This window comes from Cariama cristata, unplaced genomic scaffold (assembly GCF_000690535.1).
Source record: "Cariama cristata isolate BGI_N322 unplaced genomic scaffold, ASM69053v1 scaffold9151, whole genome shotgun sequence".
Lineage (NCBI taxonomy): Eukaryota > Metazoa > Chordata > Aves > Cariamiformes > Cariamidae > Cariama > Cariama cristata.
In genome coordinates, this window is record NW_009598667.1 from 19,893 (window position 1) to 35,840 (window position 15,948).

General features: G+C 39.4%; 1 protein-coding gene across 1 annotated transcript in view; it reads left to right on the plus strand.

Annotated features, from left to right (window-relative positions):
• The window catches only part of LOC104168705 (inorganic pyrophosphatase-like), a 34,970-nt gene extending 19,880 nt beyond the window's left edge, over window positions 1-15,090 (plus strand). The window contains exons 8-12 of the mRNA XM_009709380.1: window positions 5,501-5,628; window positions 7,403-7,488; window positions 9,013-9,082; window positions 13,795-13,834; window positions 14,907-15,090. Of these exons, the coding sequence (XP_009707682.1) occupies window positions 5,501-5,628; window positions 7,403-7,488; window positions 9,013-9,082; window positions 13,795-13,834; window positions 14,907-14,935 (353 nt within the window). The 3' untranslated portion in view covers window positions 14,936-15,090. The remainder of the gene's footprint in view (window positions 1-5,500; window positions 5,629-7,402; window positions 7,489-9,012; window positions 9,083-13,794; window positions 13,835-14,906) is intronic.
• The last annotated feature ends 858 nt before the right edge of the window (window positions 15,091-15,948 follow it).

Genomic DNA, 15,948 nt, shown 5'->3' on the forward strand with positions numbered 1-15,948 from the left:
TGCCTTCTAAGTCTGTCCAGTCATTTGTGTATCATTTGTTAAACATTTCGAATTGGGCTGAGAATCATCACATTTGCTTTCAGCTCAGTATGTGCACAACCCCCAGTGAACATTTGGAAAAGCTAATTCCGAGACACCGGAGTGGTGATTACTTGCAAACCCCATCCTGAGCCTACGCAGTGTGTTAGCTCCTCTTGCTGCTTTAAGCACACCCCAGGTACTCTGTATATTCTCCTTCTGGGATTGTGATCGTTCTCATAAGTGCAATTGATTTTTCTGAGACTTCACAGAACTTTAAAACTGAGCAGTCCCAACTTCTGAGCAGTTCTCATTGTTTATTCATAGCACTCTGCTGTACTGTGTCCTGCAGGCATTTATTGATAAATACTAGTTTAAATTGGAAACCCTGCCTAGAACTCTCTTTCACACACAGCAATGAGAAACTAGTTTATAGTGACAATACCCAGGAATGATAAACAATGCTTAGCACCTGTTCAAGTGAGAACTGTGTCATCAGTGGGAATAGCAGGGGCTTAGTGTCTTTTTGGACTGACTTTGGAAGGTAATCTGTTTGAAATTATAGCACTTGATACTGGTGGGCGTGGGGATGATCTCACTCCAAATACAAGCTGCATGTCACGTGCAGGTATCTGTATGAGAAAGTTTCTTTTAGACTAAAACTGGACATCTTCAGATTTATCTATTTCAGTAAGGTCTGTCTTTGTGGCTACCTGAAAAGCACTGTGTTGTCTTTCTACTCAGGCAGTTACTCTCTGCAGACTGAAACACTAAATCTTGGTGATATAATAGGCCTGGCTGCTTGTTTTTTTGTTGTTGTTGCTTTTTGTTTGTTTTTTTGTAAAATACTAGCCAGGAGAAACAGTGTCTGCTTATCTCATAATTTGTATTGATTTTAGTATATTGGAATTCACATATGTATCTGATGTGCTTTATGAGGTTGGTCTCAGAAAGGATGAGCAATATTTTCGTGCTGTAATTTGGTCTAAATGTATATGGCATCTTCATGTTGGGACAAGAGGTTTTGATAATCACTGGCAGTTGAAGCAGGAAGTGTGTTTGAAGCAGCTTATGAAAAGTCTGACTCTCAAACGGTCATCTAACCTTCTCTGAGCAAACTGGACAAATCGTGTATGCTGGATGGCGTTTTGGAGGTGATTTATTGGCCTGGAATCTTAGCAACTGCTTTTGTGCTCTTGCTCACTGGAAAGATGCCTGGGTATATTCAACAGCAGTTGGTGATCCCTACCGGCTTTGTTGCACTACCATTTGCTGGCACTGGTATAGTTAACTACTACGTTGCCGTGCTTCTTTTCCAATGTGCAACTCAGGATTGGCTTTTGAGTTAAGTGATCAAACCCTAAATGGCAAAACCAAAGCATATTGCATACTTTGTACCATATATTGTTATAGACTCTTCTATGTGAGTGTATTTATATGCAGAGAAGCAGCAGAGGCCCTGAAAACCTTTGTTGTGGATTTGTGTAAGCATTCAATATAAAGAAATTAATTATCTGTACTGAGGCTTCCCTCTTACCCCCTCACACCATGCTTCACAAAACACACCAAATGCCTTTATATGGAATGTAGCTGCTGCTTCCTGTAAATGTTTATAAGACGTTATTAAAAACATATGTCCTCTCTTCCCACAGACCTTGTTTAGAAAGCTTGCTGCAAGCATGTTGTTTTAGCTTTGCTTGCAAGAAGCAGCATCTGTTGTACTAAAAATGGTAGTTTTGTACAAATGCTTTTGTTGCTCTCTTTTGTAAAGCCAGATAGAATTGGGATCTGCGTTTGCATTGGCTCACTCCCTTGACAGAGGGCTAGCAGCAGTTGTTTGTGCCAGCCTCTAGAGATTTTCTTTGAGACTGACCTGCAACCCTTAATGTGATTAGCCAGCTCTTTTTAACCCTTGGTGCTTAACTTTCGTGACCAGACAAATGGGACCTATGGTTGTATGTAGGCAGTATAAAGCAGTTACTGCCTAGAGCCCAGTGAGTACGTGCTGATAACGTACCTGCAGGAGCCTGACCTTTCTACTCTGTCCCTCTGAGCAGGGCTTGCTTACAAAGATGAAACCACATTAGGGCAGGTACATGCTTGCTATTCCTGTACTTGCTCAGCTCCTTTTGACATCAGTGTGAGTACGTAGCTTTAAGGGAAGGTAAGCAGTCAGGGTCAGAAAAGAGTATCTAACAGTGTCTACTGTGGAAAAGAGATCTAAGTATTTTTTTTTTGTCATAATACGCAGCTAGCTTCCATAGATATTAGTGCAGTAAATCACTGTACTGCTTAGCATGATCTTTTCTTTTACCTTTCTTTGCTTACTCTTCTGTTTTATATTTTTCTTCTTCTCCCCCTGATATCCCAGAGATGCTGTTTGGATTTCAAAGTGGAGGACAAGCTGTCTTTCAAGCTTTTCTATGGTGCCTTTTAATCAACTGAAGAGGTAGCTGTTGAGTGATGCAGGAGCTGCTGTTTTCCTTATATTTTTTGCTGTGTGCTGACTCTACAGCCACAGGATTGATTGATTTTTTTTTTTTTTTTTTTTTTTTTTTTTAATTTTATTTGGTTGCACTGTTGCACTTTTTCCTGCTGTTTGCCACCAACTCCCATTATAATACAGACATTTTGGTTGTTTTTTTTTTTTCCTCAACCATTTAAGCTTCTTTTTGTGCCCAGTAGCTGTCCTTCATAACAAAGAACAGTGAACTGAAGCATGGGAATGAAGGAGAATAATTTGCAAGGAACCAAGGAAATAAAAGCAACCGCTGTTCTTGTTCTTAAGTCTTCAAAAACAGAATATACAGCAGCCAGTACTTTAGGGACCATATAATGCTGTAGCCTGGTGCTGCGTAGTCATTTTACGTAGGCAAGGTATTTTCCAGTAGAGACAGTGTGAAATTCAGAGAGAATTCTATCCGTGAAGGTAGTCATCCCTATCTTAAGGAGGTAGTGAAAGGCTGGCCCAAAACCTATTCTAATATTTGAGTCCTTTAAAGAAATATAAAAGAAAGCCTATAAATAAAGAACAACAGATGGGGAAGGGCCCAAGTGTCAGTTAGACAGTAAAGCACTTTTGATGAACAGTTTTTATGGGAATAGGAGGTAAATAACCAAGTAGGAGGGATGGAGAAGCAAAGTTAGGAGAGAAGTTTGCTGGAACAGGAACCAGAAAAAAGGAGCAGCGGTCTGAGAAAGTATGCTTGAATTTAAGTAGTGTCTGGAGATGGAGATCTGGAGATCGTCTACTGCTGGGAGCCAAAGAAATTGCTGCAGCAGCCTGGTTTGCTTTACAGACTTGAGGAGATACTGTCTCCTCAATAAGTACTAGAAATTGTGAGTTCAAACCTCACAAGAGGAGAAGACGACAAAGGCTCAAGATGGGAGGAGGGATGTTCCCTTGCTTGGAGAGAGCAGGATGATACACCAGAGCCCTGAAACCGATTTGAATTGGAGCAGCAGTTTTATTAGTGCCCAAATGAAGCATCCTGCCTCCAACGAAGACCCCTCCCTTTCCTAAATAATTCCTTCTTGGTTGGTCTCATCCACTGACCCCAGAGAAAGGCCTCTTACACTCTTAAACATGTATTCCAGCTAGAAGACCTGCCTCTAGCATAGCCTTATGTGCCCTTGCTTTTTCTCTGGGATTCTGCCAATGAAACTCCCTAATCTTCTACAGGCAGATGGCCAGCAGCCAAGTTCAAAATGTGTTTTACTCCGAGTCCATAAACACGTAGCCCTATTAAATATGTGCAGAAGCAAAAATTTACATAGGGTTCTTCAAAGTTTTATGTTTTATTCTTTGAGTAATATGTGATCCAGTGGAATTTGGGAGTGGCATCTATCAGATGCCTGTGAACGCTCAGCATATTTTCTCACGTAGGTTTGGTCTTACAGTTCAGTCCGCATGTCATCTCTCTTGGTGGTCTACAGAGAATTGAATGGTCTGTAGCACAAGACTTTTTCCCTTCTCTTAGTGTTCCTTTAGAAGTACTCGAATGTCTTTGTTCAGGTTCACAGACTAGAATTTAAAAAGACATTTAGGCACTTTAAGATGGAAAGCATGTCACTCGGTGTCAATTCTGCAGACTAAGCAACTCTGAAAATCTGTTTTATAGGACTGGATAGATAGAAGAGATCCATGAGGAATCACTGTCAACCAGGAGATGTAAGTGAGGCATACCTATGGGAGAAGAGAATGAAGTAGCCAAGCAGTATTGAGAGAGAGCAAGAGGGGAATTAGGAAGGGAGAAATGAGCAAGTGACTTGCAAAACACTGGAGAAGGAGAGTGACACCATGGATGGTGGCCTGGGCAGAGTGAGGTTATGAAATAGCTGGAAAACTGCATGCAAAGTACAGCAATAAAAAGTCAGCTCCTATTTCTATCAGAAGTGACTGTAGGAGGGAAATAGCTGGAAAGAGAAGGATTACACCAGCTATAAAAAGTGCTTGGCTTCTGGAAAGAACAAAATCCTTTATTATATCAAAATCAATTAAAATTGTATTGAAGGCTTTTCCATGTAAACATATTGCCAGAGAGTTAATTTGCCAAGGGGCTGATAGGACCACCTCATTGCAAATGACACGAGCGATGGTAGTCTCACAGGACAACCAGTAAAATTTGATACGCACAGCAGAAGTAAACGTTTGAGATCATGAACTGTGTCTTTGCTATAGCAGTATAGCCCTCGAGCAGAATTATTGTGTGACTGTTTAATCTCTCTGTTCCCACTGTGGCAATGTTCATCTCTGCCTCCCAAGGGTGTCCTGCAAATGGCATGCGTTCCTCTTTGTGTCCCGTTCCATCTTTGCACAGTAGGATTATAGAGGTAAAGGTAGAATTGGCTTATCGCTGTAAGTATGCAGATATCACGGGGTTATTAGTGGAGTTAGCATTTAGTGCTCCTGGCACGTAGCTGTTTTGTATGTAATGGGCTGAATTTGGAAGTAATGTGAGCAAAGGGATGCCTTTAATATAACTTTGAGAAGTCAAGCCTGTATTTTGTTTTGAGGTGCTGGTTTAAAAATCCATGTGTTGAAATTGTTTTTACTAGCTATCCTTTCATTATCAAAAAATGCTTGTAGTCCCCGCAGTTGCGGGGGAAAAAAATTACCTCACTGAATAATCTAGGTGTTGCAAGAGGTACCTACTGAGATGAAAACCTATAAATAGGGAATTTTCTTCCTCTCCCGTCACAAGTGTGAATCTTTTATTTATGGTCCCTTTGAGTCTTAATTAACGAAGGGCAGGAGGCAACTGGTTTACCTGTTTAGTGTGGTTGTGAAATCATGAGATACCAACTATGGGCAGCTAATGTAATAAAGTGAAGTTCCCCAATGACTTTGAAAGTGCTCAATGAAATCAAATTGCTTGCAGTTCCTTTATGGAACTTTAAAAAAAAGAATGTTACAAAAACTGTGAGTAAAAATGACCAGTAATTTTTCTGTTTTTTTTTTTTTTTTTTTTTTAACCTACAGATATTGATGACGTCAAGAAGCACAAACCAGGTTACCTTGAGGCTACGGTTGACTGGTTCCGATTATATAAAGTCCCTGATGGTAAACCGGAAAATCAGTTCGCTTTTAATGGAGAATTTAAAGACAAGGTGAAGATAATCCAAAGTCAAAAATGCATTTTTCTGTCATATGGCCTCTTTAATACATCCTAGAATTTTTGGAATTGTAAGGGAGGAGGTTTAACAGGAAGAATGTTTATATAAGGGACCTTTGAATACAGTTTATTAGGCTAGGAATAAATAATGTTTGCTGTCTTCCATTTTATTCAGGGAAAATGCATAGGTTATTAAGGGAAATCTGCATTCAGTCCTAATCCTGATGAGACTTACACATGCATCTGTGTGTTCATAGGTTTTTTTCACAGCATTTTCATTCTCCCTGTCAGAGGAATGAACAGAACAAATTGTCTTTTCAGGTATTTTTTCAGTCCTGATTGATAAATTTTCCTGACTTTTTTTTTAGGGTTATGCAGTTTAAGACAGACGATGGGTTACATATTTTTTCATATTTGGTATTTGCTCAAGGTATACTTTTTCTTGGTAATTCTATGCAGAAACATTTGAACTGGTTTTGACTTGAAGGCTGAAAAAATGAATGACATTTTAAACTATCTACAGTAAAAATGACCAGTGTTTGAAAGGAGTGTGGACCTGGGAATAGACCTTGCTGAGGAAAGTAACCTGGATTTTTCCAGAGGAAATTGAGTGTGATTTGAGTAAAAGTGCTTTGCAAGTCGTGTATCGCACACTTTCTGTAGACTGTTTTTGGCAAAGAATCACGGGTTCCTAATGAATGATGTCCGTGTGTCAGCTAGTTCAGCCTTGCGGTGTGCCATCAAAGTTACAAAATGCCTTCTAACCAGCACAGGCAACTGTACGTGTTTTGTCTGGTTAAAGAGATGCCCTGACTCCCCTCTGCACTAAAACTGTCTTTTAAATCAATCAAATGTAGGGTTGTAAGGCTTGATGACCAGATCTCTTCCCTGTTCTCCCAGGAGCTGCTCTTAGAGATTTTCGTGCTCTGTAAAGCAGAGCGTTGCTCTGTAGCGACAGTTGAACGGTGTATGCCTGTCAGGCTGCTGGAGCTCAGGCTTGAGGCACTAAATGCCGCGGGATAGCTGGTTTGGAGCACTGGAGTAGTTCTCAAGGATTTCTAGAGACCCAGGATGTGGCGAGGTGGCTGTGGCTGTGCTCCAGCAGCTCTGGTGAAGTTCACAATGTTCCAGTGGCATTTTGCCAAGTCACTCCTTGTTAGGAAATGGGAATGTTCTGTTGGGAGCTTTTTGCAAGCCAGTCCAGATATCATCATCTGGACACTGAGGACTTATTTTATTTTTTTGAAGCTTTTTCATCCCCAACCCCAATATTACTTTTGTTTTAAACAAAAACAAACTGTTAAGCAGCTGACATCTGACATGTTATGCTGTTGCAAATGCTTAAGTATACGATTGGGCAATTAATGAAGTAAATACAAATTTTGCCACTAGCGGGGAAACCTTAACTCTGACCCAGATGTGCACGTGTAACAGCGGAGTCGTAGCTCACACACCTTGTCGCATTTAGGACCTGGTACAGTTTTTTACAGCTGTAGGTGTCTGCTTAGCATCTAGTGCTGTTTTTGTTTTTTTCGTGCAGCCTTTGTGTTTTCTGGCTGGACTGATGGAAAGTGCTGAATGTGTTACGAGTGTATTTGACAGGTAGTGAAGTTTGTTTCTTTGCATAAAAAAGGGTGTTATATTTTCCAGAAATTTAATGAGGCCTTGAAGGAGACACATGAAACAGTATGTTTTAATAAACTAGTTCTATGGCTTTTTTCTGTTTAATAACATTTTAATTTATAAAACTTTTCCTTGATGTAAACTAGGATTTTGCTGTTGAAATTATTAAATCCACCCATGAATACTGGAAAGCTTTGCTTCATAAAAAAGCTGATGGAGGTACTATTAAGTGGTAAGTATCCAGTCACGTCTTTTCTTCTTTGTATTGTGCTGGTGGTATTCAACATGTGGCAGCTTTGCATGAACTGCTTAGATTTTATTTTTTTTTTTACTTTGAGATGACAGGAATACTCATGGTTTTGCCTGATAATTAATTGATAATAGACTATGATTGACTAATTGCACATTGTATGTTGATGATTTACTGGTAAGTGGTTCCAAAAATATAATGGTTTCATAAAAGTGACATAGATTACTTCAACTTCCGAGAAATGGCCCCAGAGTGTTTTTCAGCATCATTTTGGGAGAATCTTGGTATCCTGTGCAAATCTTCTTGTCACTATTTATTCCATCTTTCAGTGTTGCATTGCCGTCTTGCAAAATTCTTTTGTGGCTTAGCATTTTGTATTTTTTGGTTGTTCTCTGGAGTGAGAGAACCAGATGATTGTTCATTACTAGCCTTTGGCCTGATCTAAATTAAAATGGACTTTATTAAGCTCTCTGGACTAGTTTCCATTGGCAGTTCTGGCACCAGAGGCCCTGAAGAGCAGGCAGGTATCTTTGGTGCTTTCCAAGTGCTGTAGATTGCCATTAGCTAAACCAGAGGGCAAACGCTATGGGGGAAGCTGTGCTCGGATAGTCACTGTCGTCTTCTACTTTACTGGAAAAATACGATTTTTCTCTGTGTTTCTTGGAGCTGTTTGAACACCTTAGCAGTTGGAGAAGTTGGTAATTCTGCTTTAGCATGGCAAGAAGACTGTAGGATAATATTCAAATTTTTGTCTTGATCATTTCAAGAGGCACTTTGTGAGCTTCATGTTGACAAAATTGAAAAATAAATAAAATTGCAGTCTTGCTTTGAGGAATTGAACTTCTTGCCGTTTACTGTGTAAGACCTTAAAAACTCACGACCAAACTCACTTTTGGTGTGAAAGCATATATATTCATAGGGAAATGTTTCTGCAAAGTATTTGGTCCCAGAGTTTGTCTGCTCTCTGGAAGCAGTACAGGTATCTGCTGCTTTATGTAAGAACAGAATTTTGACCTGTTTTTTCCTTCTTGTTAGATACTGCAGGCCGGTTACTGCGAACCAAGGGTGGCCTGCCACAGAATCTGGCCATCCTTCAAGGCACAAGAGATGGGGATATTCACGCCATCTGTGCTAGCCATCTAGGTGTTCTTCAGCTCCCACCGGAAGGGCCACTGTATCTCTGCTGACTTTTTGGGGGGATTTAGTTTCTTAACTGTGGTACTCTGAACTGTACCCAAGTTAGCTGCCAGAAGCACTGAGTGTGAGCACTGCTTGCATAAATATAGAACATATAGCCTAAAAACCCCCTGAAACCTGAAGAAACAAAGAACACCCCAGCACACCCCCGTTCCCTTCCAGCATTACTACATGTTTTTGACTTCCTCATTTCTTGCAGATACACATTTCTGAGCTGTATAGGTGAGGGTGGTTTTTTCCATAGGTGCTTAATTGTGTGCGTCTCTTTTCCACTGATTGATAAAACAAGTTTTTAATTTTATTTTTCAGCACAAATGTTCTGGTGAGTGGCAGCCCATTTTGTTGCAGTGAGGAGGATGCCCGATCAATTGTGCAGTCGGTAAGGATAATATTTACTTTTTTTCTCCACCCTTTCTTTGAAAGTGATTAGTAGGAAAAGAAGATTCAGAGCTCCAAAACTGAAATAAAGTAGCTAAACTGAAATGGCCCTTCAACAAAAATTTAAGACATAAAGTAAAAGGAGAAGAGCACAAAGGTTGTGGGGGAAATGTAAGCATTATAATATAAACCTTTCATTGCAGTGGTCCAATTGTGCTTTCTGGCAGGTTCATTACTGTTCTGGTGGGGTTTTTTTGTTTTGTTTTGTTTTTCTCCCTCTCCAGTGCTATTTCTTCTGATCCTGAATAGCAAGATGGACTGCTATTTGTATCTAGCCTGCTGTCTTCTCTGTCTCCCCTGTTGCCATGAGTTACCACCCAGTGTTAGAACTCATTGACTAGCTGACTGTAGTCCCTAATCACTAAAGGGATCCTTTGTTTGTCTACTTGCATAATTAAATGCATTGCTGTAAGAGAGGGGGATGCTTTTTTTTGAACGTTTCTTAAAGAATGCCAGTCATATTCTGAAAATTAACATAAAATTAAAACATACAGGTTTCCTGTTCAGAAAAGAAAAAGGTCCTGCAGGTTTGATGCTTTCATGTGCGAATGCTAGTGGAAGAAAGTTTCTTCCATTTTAAAATATGCTAGTTTGGATGTCAGAAATTAAGCAAATTTACCAGAAATTACATGGCGAAAAGTGCCCCCAAGTATTACTTTCTTTGTTTTGTTTTGTTTTTGAAACTTATGCCATTATTGAGCCTGTGCTCATGACCACATGAGCATGGCAGGTGTTTGGCACATGCGGATGGCTGCCTGGGCAGCCATGTTTTGCCCCAGTAATCCCACTAATTACACAAGTTCAGATGTCAAAGGAGATGCCATCCACTGTCTGTACAGTTAACATTCCAACAGCATTTCTAGTAAGAATGTGATGTCCTAGGTGGTGTTTTGTTACAAGCAAATAAGACTGTCAGTTGCAAAGAAAAGTTGGTTTAAGTCATAAAGAAGCATCAAACCTAACTATTTTTCCTATTCAGATCTCTTGCTTTCAGCACTCCTTTAAATGTACGTTTATGGTTGCACTTGTAAATGTTGATTAATGGGACTGTAAGTTTTAAATGAAAGAAAAACTCATTTTGGAGTTCAAATATGTTTTTAGATGCGTCAGTCATAGCTATAAGCAAATATTTACCTCCTCTATACTTTCAAATTTACAGTAACTTTTAGTGAGTGCTTAAATGGAACTAAAATTTCAAGTTCAGACATATTTGGATAGTGACAAACCTGCGAAGGACTATTTCCTTTTACATTCTGTGCTGTTTGTACTTTGAAGCATGAAGGGTAAATATTTGTCTGTTTAAATCAGCAGTATGTGTTATGTTGTCTCTTAAATCAAAATTTTTTCCTGTTTTTGGGGAGGAGGTTAGTAAACCCAGTTTGTAAAATAGGTACCTTTGTATCAAACTTTAATGTTTTTTATTGTGAGCACTTGCCTTCTTAAAAATATTATCACTTCCTGGCTTTTTTGTGCCTCACATTGTTTTCTTTAAATGATACTGTTTTTGTGAAGTTGTCATCACATACTCCTTTCCATCATTCCATTTCAGTTCAGTCTGAGTATTTTAATTCTGTCTTTATAGGGTACTGTCTCTTCGTACTTTTCAGGCAGGGAAAAGAGGCAATATGCTTTTAAATACTGTTCATGCTGCATGCAATTTCCAATGTAAGATACCTAAAAATGTAAAATGCTCTTGAAATATGAATGGTGGACAGTCAAACTCTAAATATAAGCAGGGAGGTTGACTTGCACATTTTAAGGAAGTATCTTTTAGTCTAGTAGACTACACTGCACACTTTGGTTGTCAGGCATTCGGCTCTTTCAAACTGAAGTGAAAGTACGTGAGTGGTGGCTGCAGAATTTTAATGGCTGTGGTAATTTTAAATGAAAGCTGCCTGTGTCTGTCTGTCTGGGTTTTTTGTTTGTTTGTTTGTTTTTAAACTAAAAGGAAATACGTTTTCTTCTAATTTATGTCCATCTATTAACTTCTGGGTAAAAAGAGCAGAATGAAAGCTGAGGTAGAGATTTTGTATGTGTGTACAGTGAGAAACATTTCAGCTACTGCAAAATTTCTGGGCTACTTGTGCAGTGAGAACTGGTTCCTTACAATTCTGTTTCCTCGGTCTGACTCCAATTACAGAATTTTTGAATGGGTGATAATTGCCTTAAATCAGGTATACTGAGTTCTCAAAAAACCAAAACCAAACAAAAAAACCAACAAAAAACAAGAAAAACCTCACCAAAACCCAAAAAAGGCAACACTCAGTATTGTTATGAAACAATTTTTATGGTGAGAGAACTATAAATAAAAAACAAATGGAATACAAACAATTCCTTACCAAATTGTGCACTAATGGGAATTTTGTATTGATTTTGATAGGGTGGTTCCCAGGATAGTCCAGTTGATTTCAGTAGGATTTACTGTGCTATTATTTGACCTTTCATTATTTTACAGTTAATTATTTCATCTCTTTCTTAGCTCCAGTGTTAGTGTATGTTGAAGACTAAACCCAGGAGGAATAGAGCTTTGTAGCTGAATGTGTTAGTGCTAAGATGTACTGTTTATTTCAGACTTTTAAGTGTTGCCATCTGTAAAACTGACCAGGACAGCCAAACCTTTGTTTAACATTAATCCTGAGAACTGGTCGCACACTTGCTCTGTGAAGAAGCTGCTGAGGACTTTGCAACTTGGAAAATCTCCAAGACTGACTATATATAGTTAGTAGAGCAGTATTTCTCAGACTTATCACATAATTTTTCCCTTATGATGCTGGAAAGTGAACTAGGAAAGCCTTGCTAGATACATCTCTTTTGATAAAATGCAGAACAGTCTTACGGGGGAAAATATTTGGCTTTTCCTGATAATCTTAAAAAAATCTTCAACAAAATTTGAATCTGTATATTTACTAATGCGTTTCAAATAATTCAGATCTAAGCAGGAATAACTGCCTTTCTCCCTGCTTGTTTTCTGTGAGGACATTTCCAGTTGGGACTTTGAGGCAGAATTTTCTGTTCAGTGGCCAGTTGTGAACCAAAAGATTGGTGGAGTTTTTAGTCTGGGGTTTGGGTTTTTTAAAAATAATTTTAGTTATTTATTTGTTTTTTAAATGGTGTTCCAGATGAAAGGGTTGTGTAGTGAAGAGACTCCTGGTTCAGTGGGATGAGGTTTTGATACCTTCCTGGTGGGAGGGTGCTGAGTCCTTATCTCAAACTTTCTGAGCAGTTATCCCAGAAGTGGCCGGCACCTACTGATACATGGTGACCACTGGTTCTGCCTGACTCAAGAGCTAAAGCTTTGCTTTTGCTGGAGAGGGGATGGTCTGGTGATAAGGCGTGGAAGACCTGGCATCACATTTGTCATGCTGGCCCCTCCTTTCAGACCAGTCAAATAACCCCTCATGCAGGTAATTATCCTGAGTAAAGCGGGAAAAAGAACACTATTTTTTCCCTTCCCTCCTCACAAGCTTTGACCTGCTCCTCAGTGGACTGAGCCCAGTGCCTGCTCAGACGCAGGCAGGCTCATGAGGGAATTTCACCCCGGTGCAGCTCAGTCCGAGTGCTGCGCTCTGCGAAGCCTGGCTGTGCGGCTTCTGGGTCAGGCTGCCTGCCTGCAGGATACGGCCAAGTTCTCATTAACGCCTTCACATGCCATTAAGTAGCGGCGGGAAGTTCCCCCTGCCGATGTGGAAGACATGGGTGGTCACCATGCAGCTTTGTTCTCCTGAAGCTTCAAACAGCTGTAAACTCTGCCTTTGAGGCTGTTTCTTTTTTGCGTGGTTCACCTAAGTGATTAGTCCTGAGGTTACCCACTTGAGTAAGCGTGGTTGGGGTGGGCTTGTGTCACGGCAAAGGCCGACATCCACCCGGTTTTTGCACTTGATTTGGGCATGCGGGTGAGTGTTGCAGGTTTCCTTGTGATGAGATACTCTCTACTTCTTTCCTGTCAGTTATGTCCGTTGAAAACTTGTCGGAAGGGCAGTGGAGGATTGTTGCTATGCAAGTAACTAGCATCCTCATTGTGAGGCAGGTTGCTTCCGGCTGGTGTAAAAACTGGCTTTAATTTTGTCCTTTAAGTTACAGGACAAGACATCCTGCGTAACACTGCGATTGAATAGTGGTGTATCCAGCTTTGAAATGTCAGATCTACATTTTAAATTTGTCACTTTCCACAGAACTGAATCCTACTGTCAAAATGTAATTGTAAGACAGTATAATTGCACATTGACTGAAAAATACTTGCCTATATGTAATGTAAATTGTGTGCGTGTGTATATATATTCACATGCGTACTTTATACTGAAACTTGTAATGTAATTGGAAAGGCATTTTTACTCTTTAAGATGTAAACAGCAAATCCTGTTATCCTCAAAGACGATACAGTAGGAAAATCCCCTTTACATTAGGTAAGGTGTTAATCTATCACTCATTGTTAGTCTGTTTGTTTTGGCATTTATGAACAACAAAGAAATTTGCACAGTAGTTGCAGAGGGAAGTCTGTAAGGTAGAATATCATCCTGTGGGGGCAACAGAAAGCTCTGTGTTATTAATAATCTCTTGACTTCAGCAGTAAAATAGCTTAGAGTTTGGGTGGTACCTCTGAAACTTTAACTAAATATTGATATGTTGGTTTTGGTGTTGATTTTTTTTTTTTAGGCACCAGTGTGTGTGAATGGAGATTCTGTTTCCCCAGAAGGTACCTTTTTCCCACCAAATGCCATATGATTTCTCTGATTGTTTGCTTTAAAAATTGACATAAAAACTGTCTTGTTGAAAAAAGGTGGTTTTGTGCATATGAGAATGATAATAGTTATATCTTGTCAGACTGTAATGCCTGTTGCCTGTTAAACAAAACATGAATAAGTTAAATAGAACGTGAACAGAAATTCAGGGATGGTTGTGGGAGAAGATTACTTTTGAATATGAGTGAAAGTGTAGTCCACATTAAAAGATAAGACTGAATTTTTCTGTCACTGATCATGGAAGGCAAATGCATGGCATTTACCCTTTTTAAAAGAGAAAGGTTGCTTTGCCTTAGTTTTTGTCATTCCTCACAGTACCTTACCTAACTAATCAAGGTAACAGCTCCTTTTTCTAAAATTGACATGACCGTACTTACTTTTCAAGTGTAAGTTCTAAAGACAAAATTCTCTCTTTTCACTGTTATGACTGTTTTTCCTGTTAACAGAACATGTATTTTTCTTCAAAAAATAAGAATGCATCCTACATTTTCATTTTTGCTAACTACTTTGAAGAAGAGAGTTTTTTCTACTGGCAGGAACTATAGAGAAAACATACGTGATTTTTGAGATGGACGGAATTATGGAAACACTAAGAGAAATTTAGTCATGAGTCGAGTTCCAGATTGTTTGGAAAGTAACATCTGTGTAGTCCATGTCATGGGAAAGCAAGTTGCATTCCATTTGCCTTTATATGGCATGCCAATAAATAGCATTTATTTACTGAAGTATTACATCTCAGACCTCTGACAGACAACTGAACATAATCTGCCCGATCTTTGATGTTTTCCAGGGATGGTTACATCAGTGTTGTAAGTTGTTGCAGGGTTGTTTCAGCTGAACTGTTAAAGTGAACAGATGATATTTTGAGGCCATGCTTTGCACAGGCTGGGGATAGAGCTCACCCAGAAGTGCTGTTACGGGAGGGGAGATAACTGAAAGGGCAGAATGTTGCTTTTTCAAGTGTTTGTGTATGGCTAGGTGTGTACAACTAGTGTCATTCTTGATGTGTATTTTTTTTTGTTCTAGTTGATTCCTGGCACTTCTTTCCCAAGTGATCATCAAAGTGTTCTGAAGCTGCATCATCAAATCTTGAAGTCGTCCCTGTTTTGAAGACAGGCGAAAGCATTAATTGTTGGGTTCCTGTTGAAACAACTTTTCAGCTTGTGTAAACTTTCTCTCGTGTAAATAAACACTGCCATTATAAAATGAATGTTTCCTTTCTCTGTCTGTCTTTGTGCAGGGTGGAGCAGAGGGAAGAGGAGGGTTGATTTGCTTGTTGTTTCTGCATCTCAGAACTCCAGAATTGTTCTTACCCACTCATGAAGTGCAGTATCAGATGAGATGGGAGATAAGGTGTCTTCAACCTTGTTCTCCAGATTTTGGAATAATCCAACCATCAGGTGCATGGAAAACTGAGTTAATTTACACCTTAGGGCTTGTCTGGCCACCCTGACTATAATCCATTTCAAGTAGACAATAATCTTTATGTAATGGGCTTAGCAGTTTACCAGGTTCTTTAACATGCGAGCATGTGCTGTTTCCCGAGTTGTATTCACTTGTGTGCCCAGTTGTCTCTGCATGCTTCATAGAGTTATGAGCAGAGCATACTTGCTTTAACAAATACAACTTTACTCCAAAGAGTAATTCAACTAGGAAGGGCTAATGCCATAACAATTGAAGTAAGGATGCACGTGTCCTTTCTGTACTATGTCCTGTTTTGATAACTTGTGTGTTTCATCACACAGGAAGGACTTTCCTTATGGAAAGCTTCCATTTTTAGAATTGTGTATGCCTGAAGACTTTTGATAGTTCCTCATTCAGTGAGACAAGATTAGTCAAAATGTATAGAACTGAGCTTTGTGCTTTATGGTAAAAATATCTGCCATTTTTTCTACTGCAGGATTATATCTGGCCTGTCTGTACCCACGGTGTTCATTAAAAACAAAAGCAAAAAAAGCCAGCTGTTAAGTAGAAAGAGAGGAAATGATTAATATAGACAGACAGCTTTATCCAGCTTGTTACTGAGACCAAAGGTGAGCATTGTCTGCTTTGTATGCTGACTGAAACA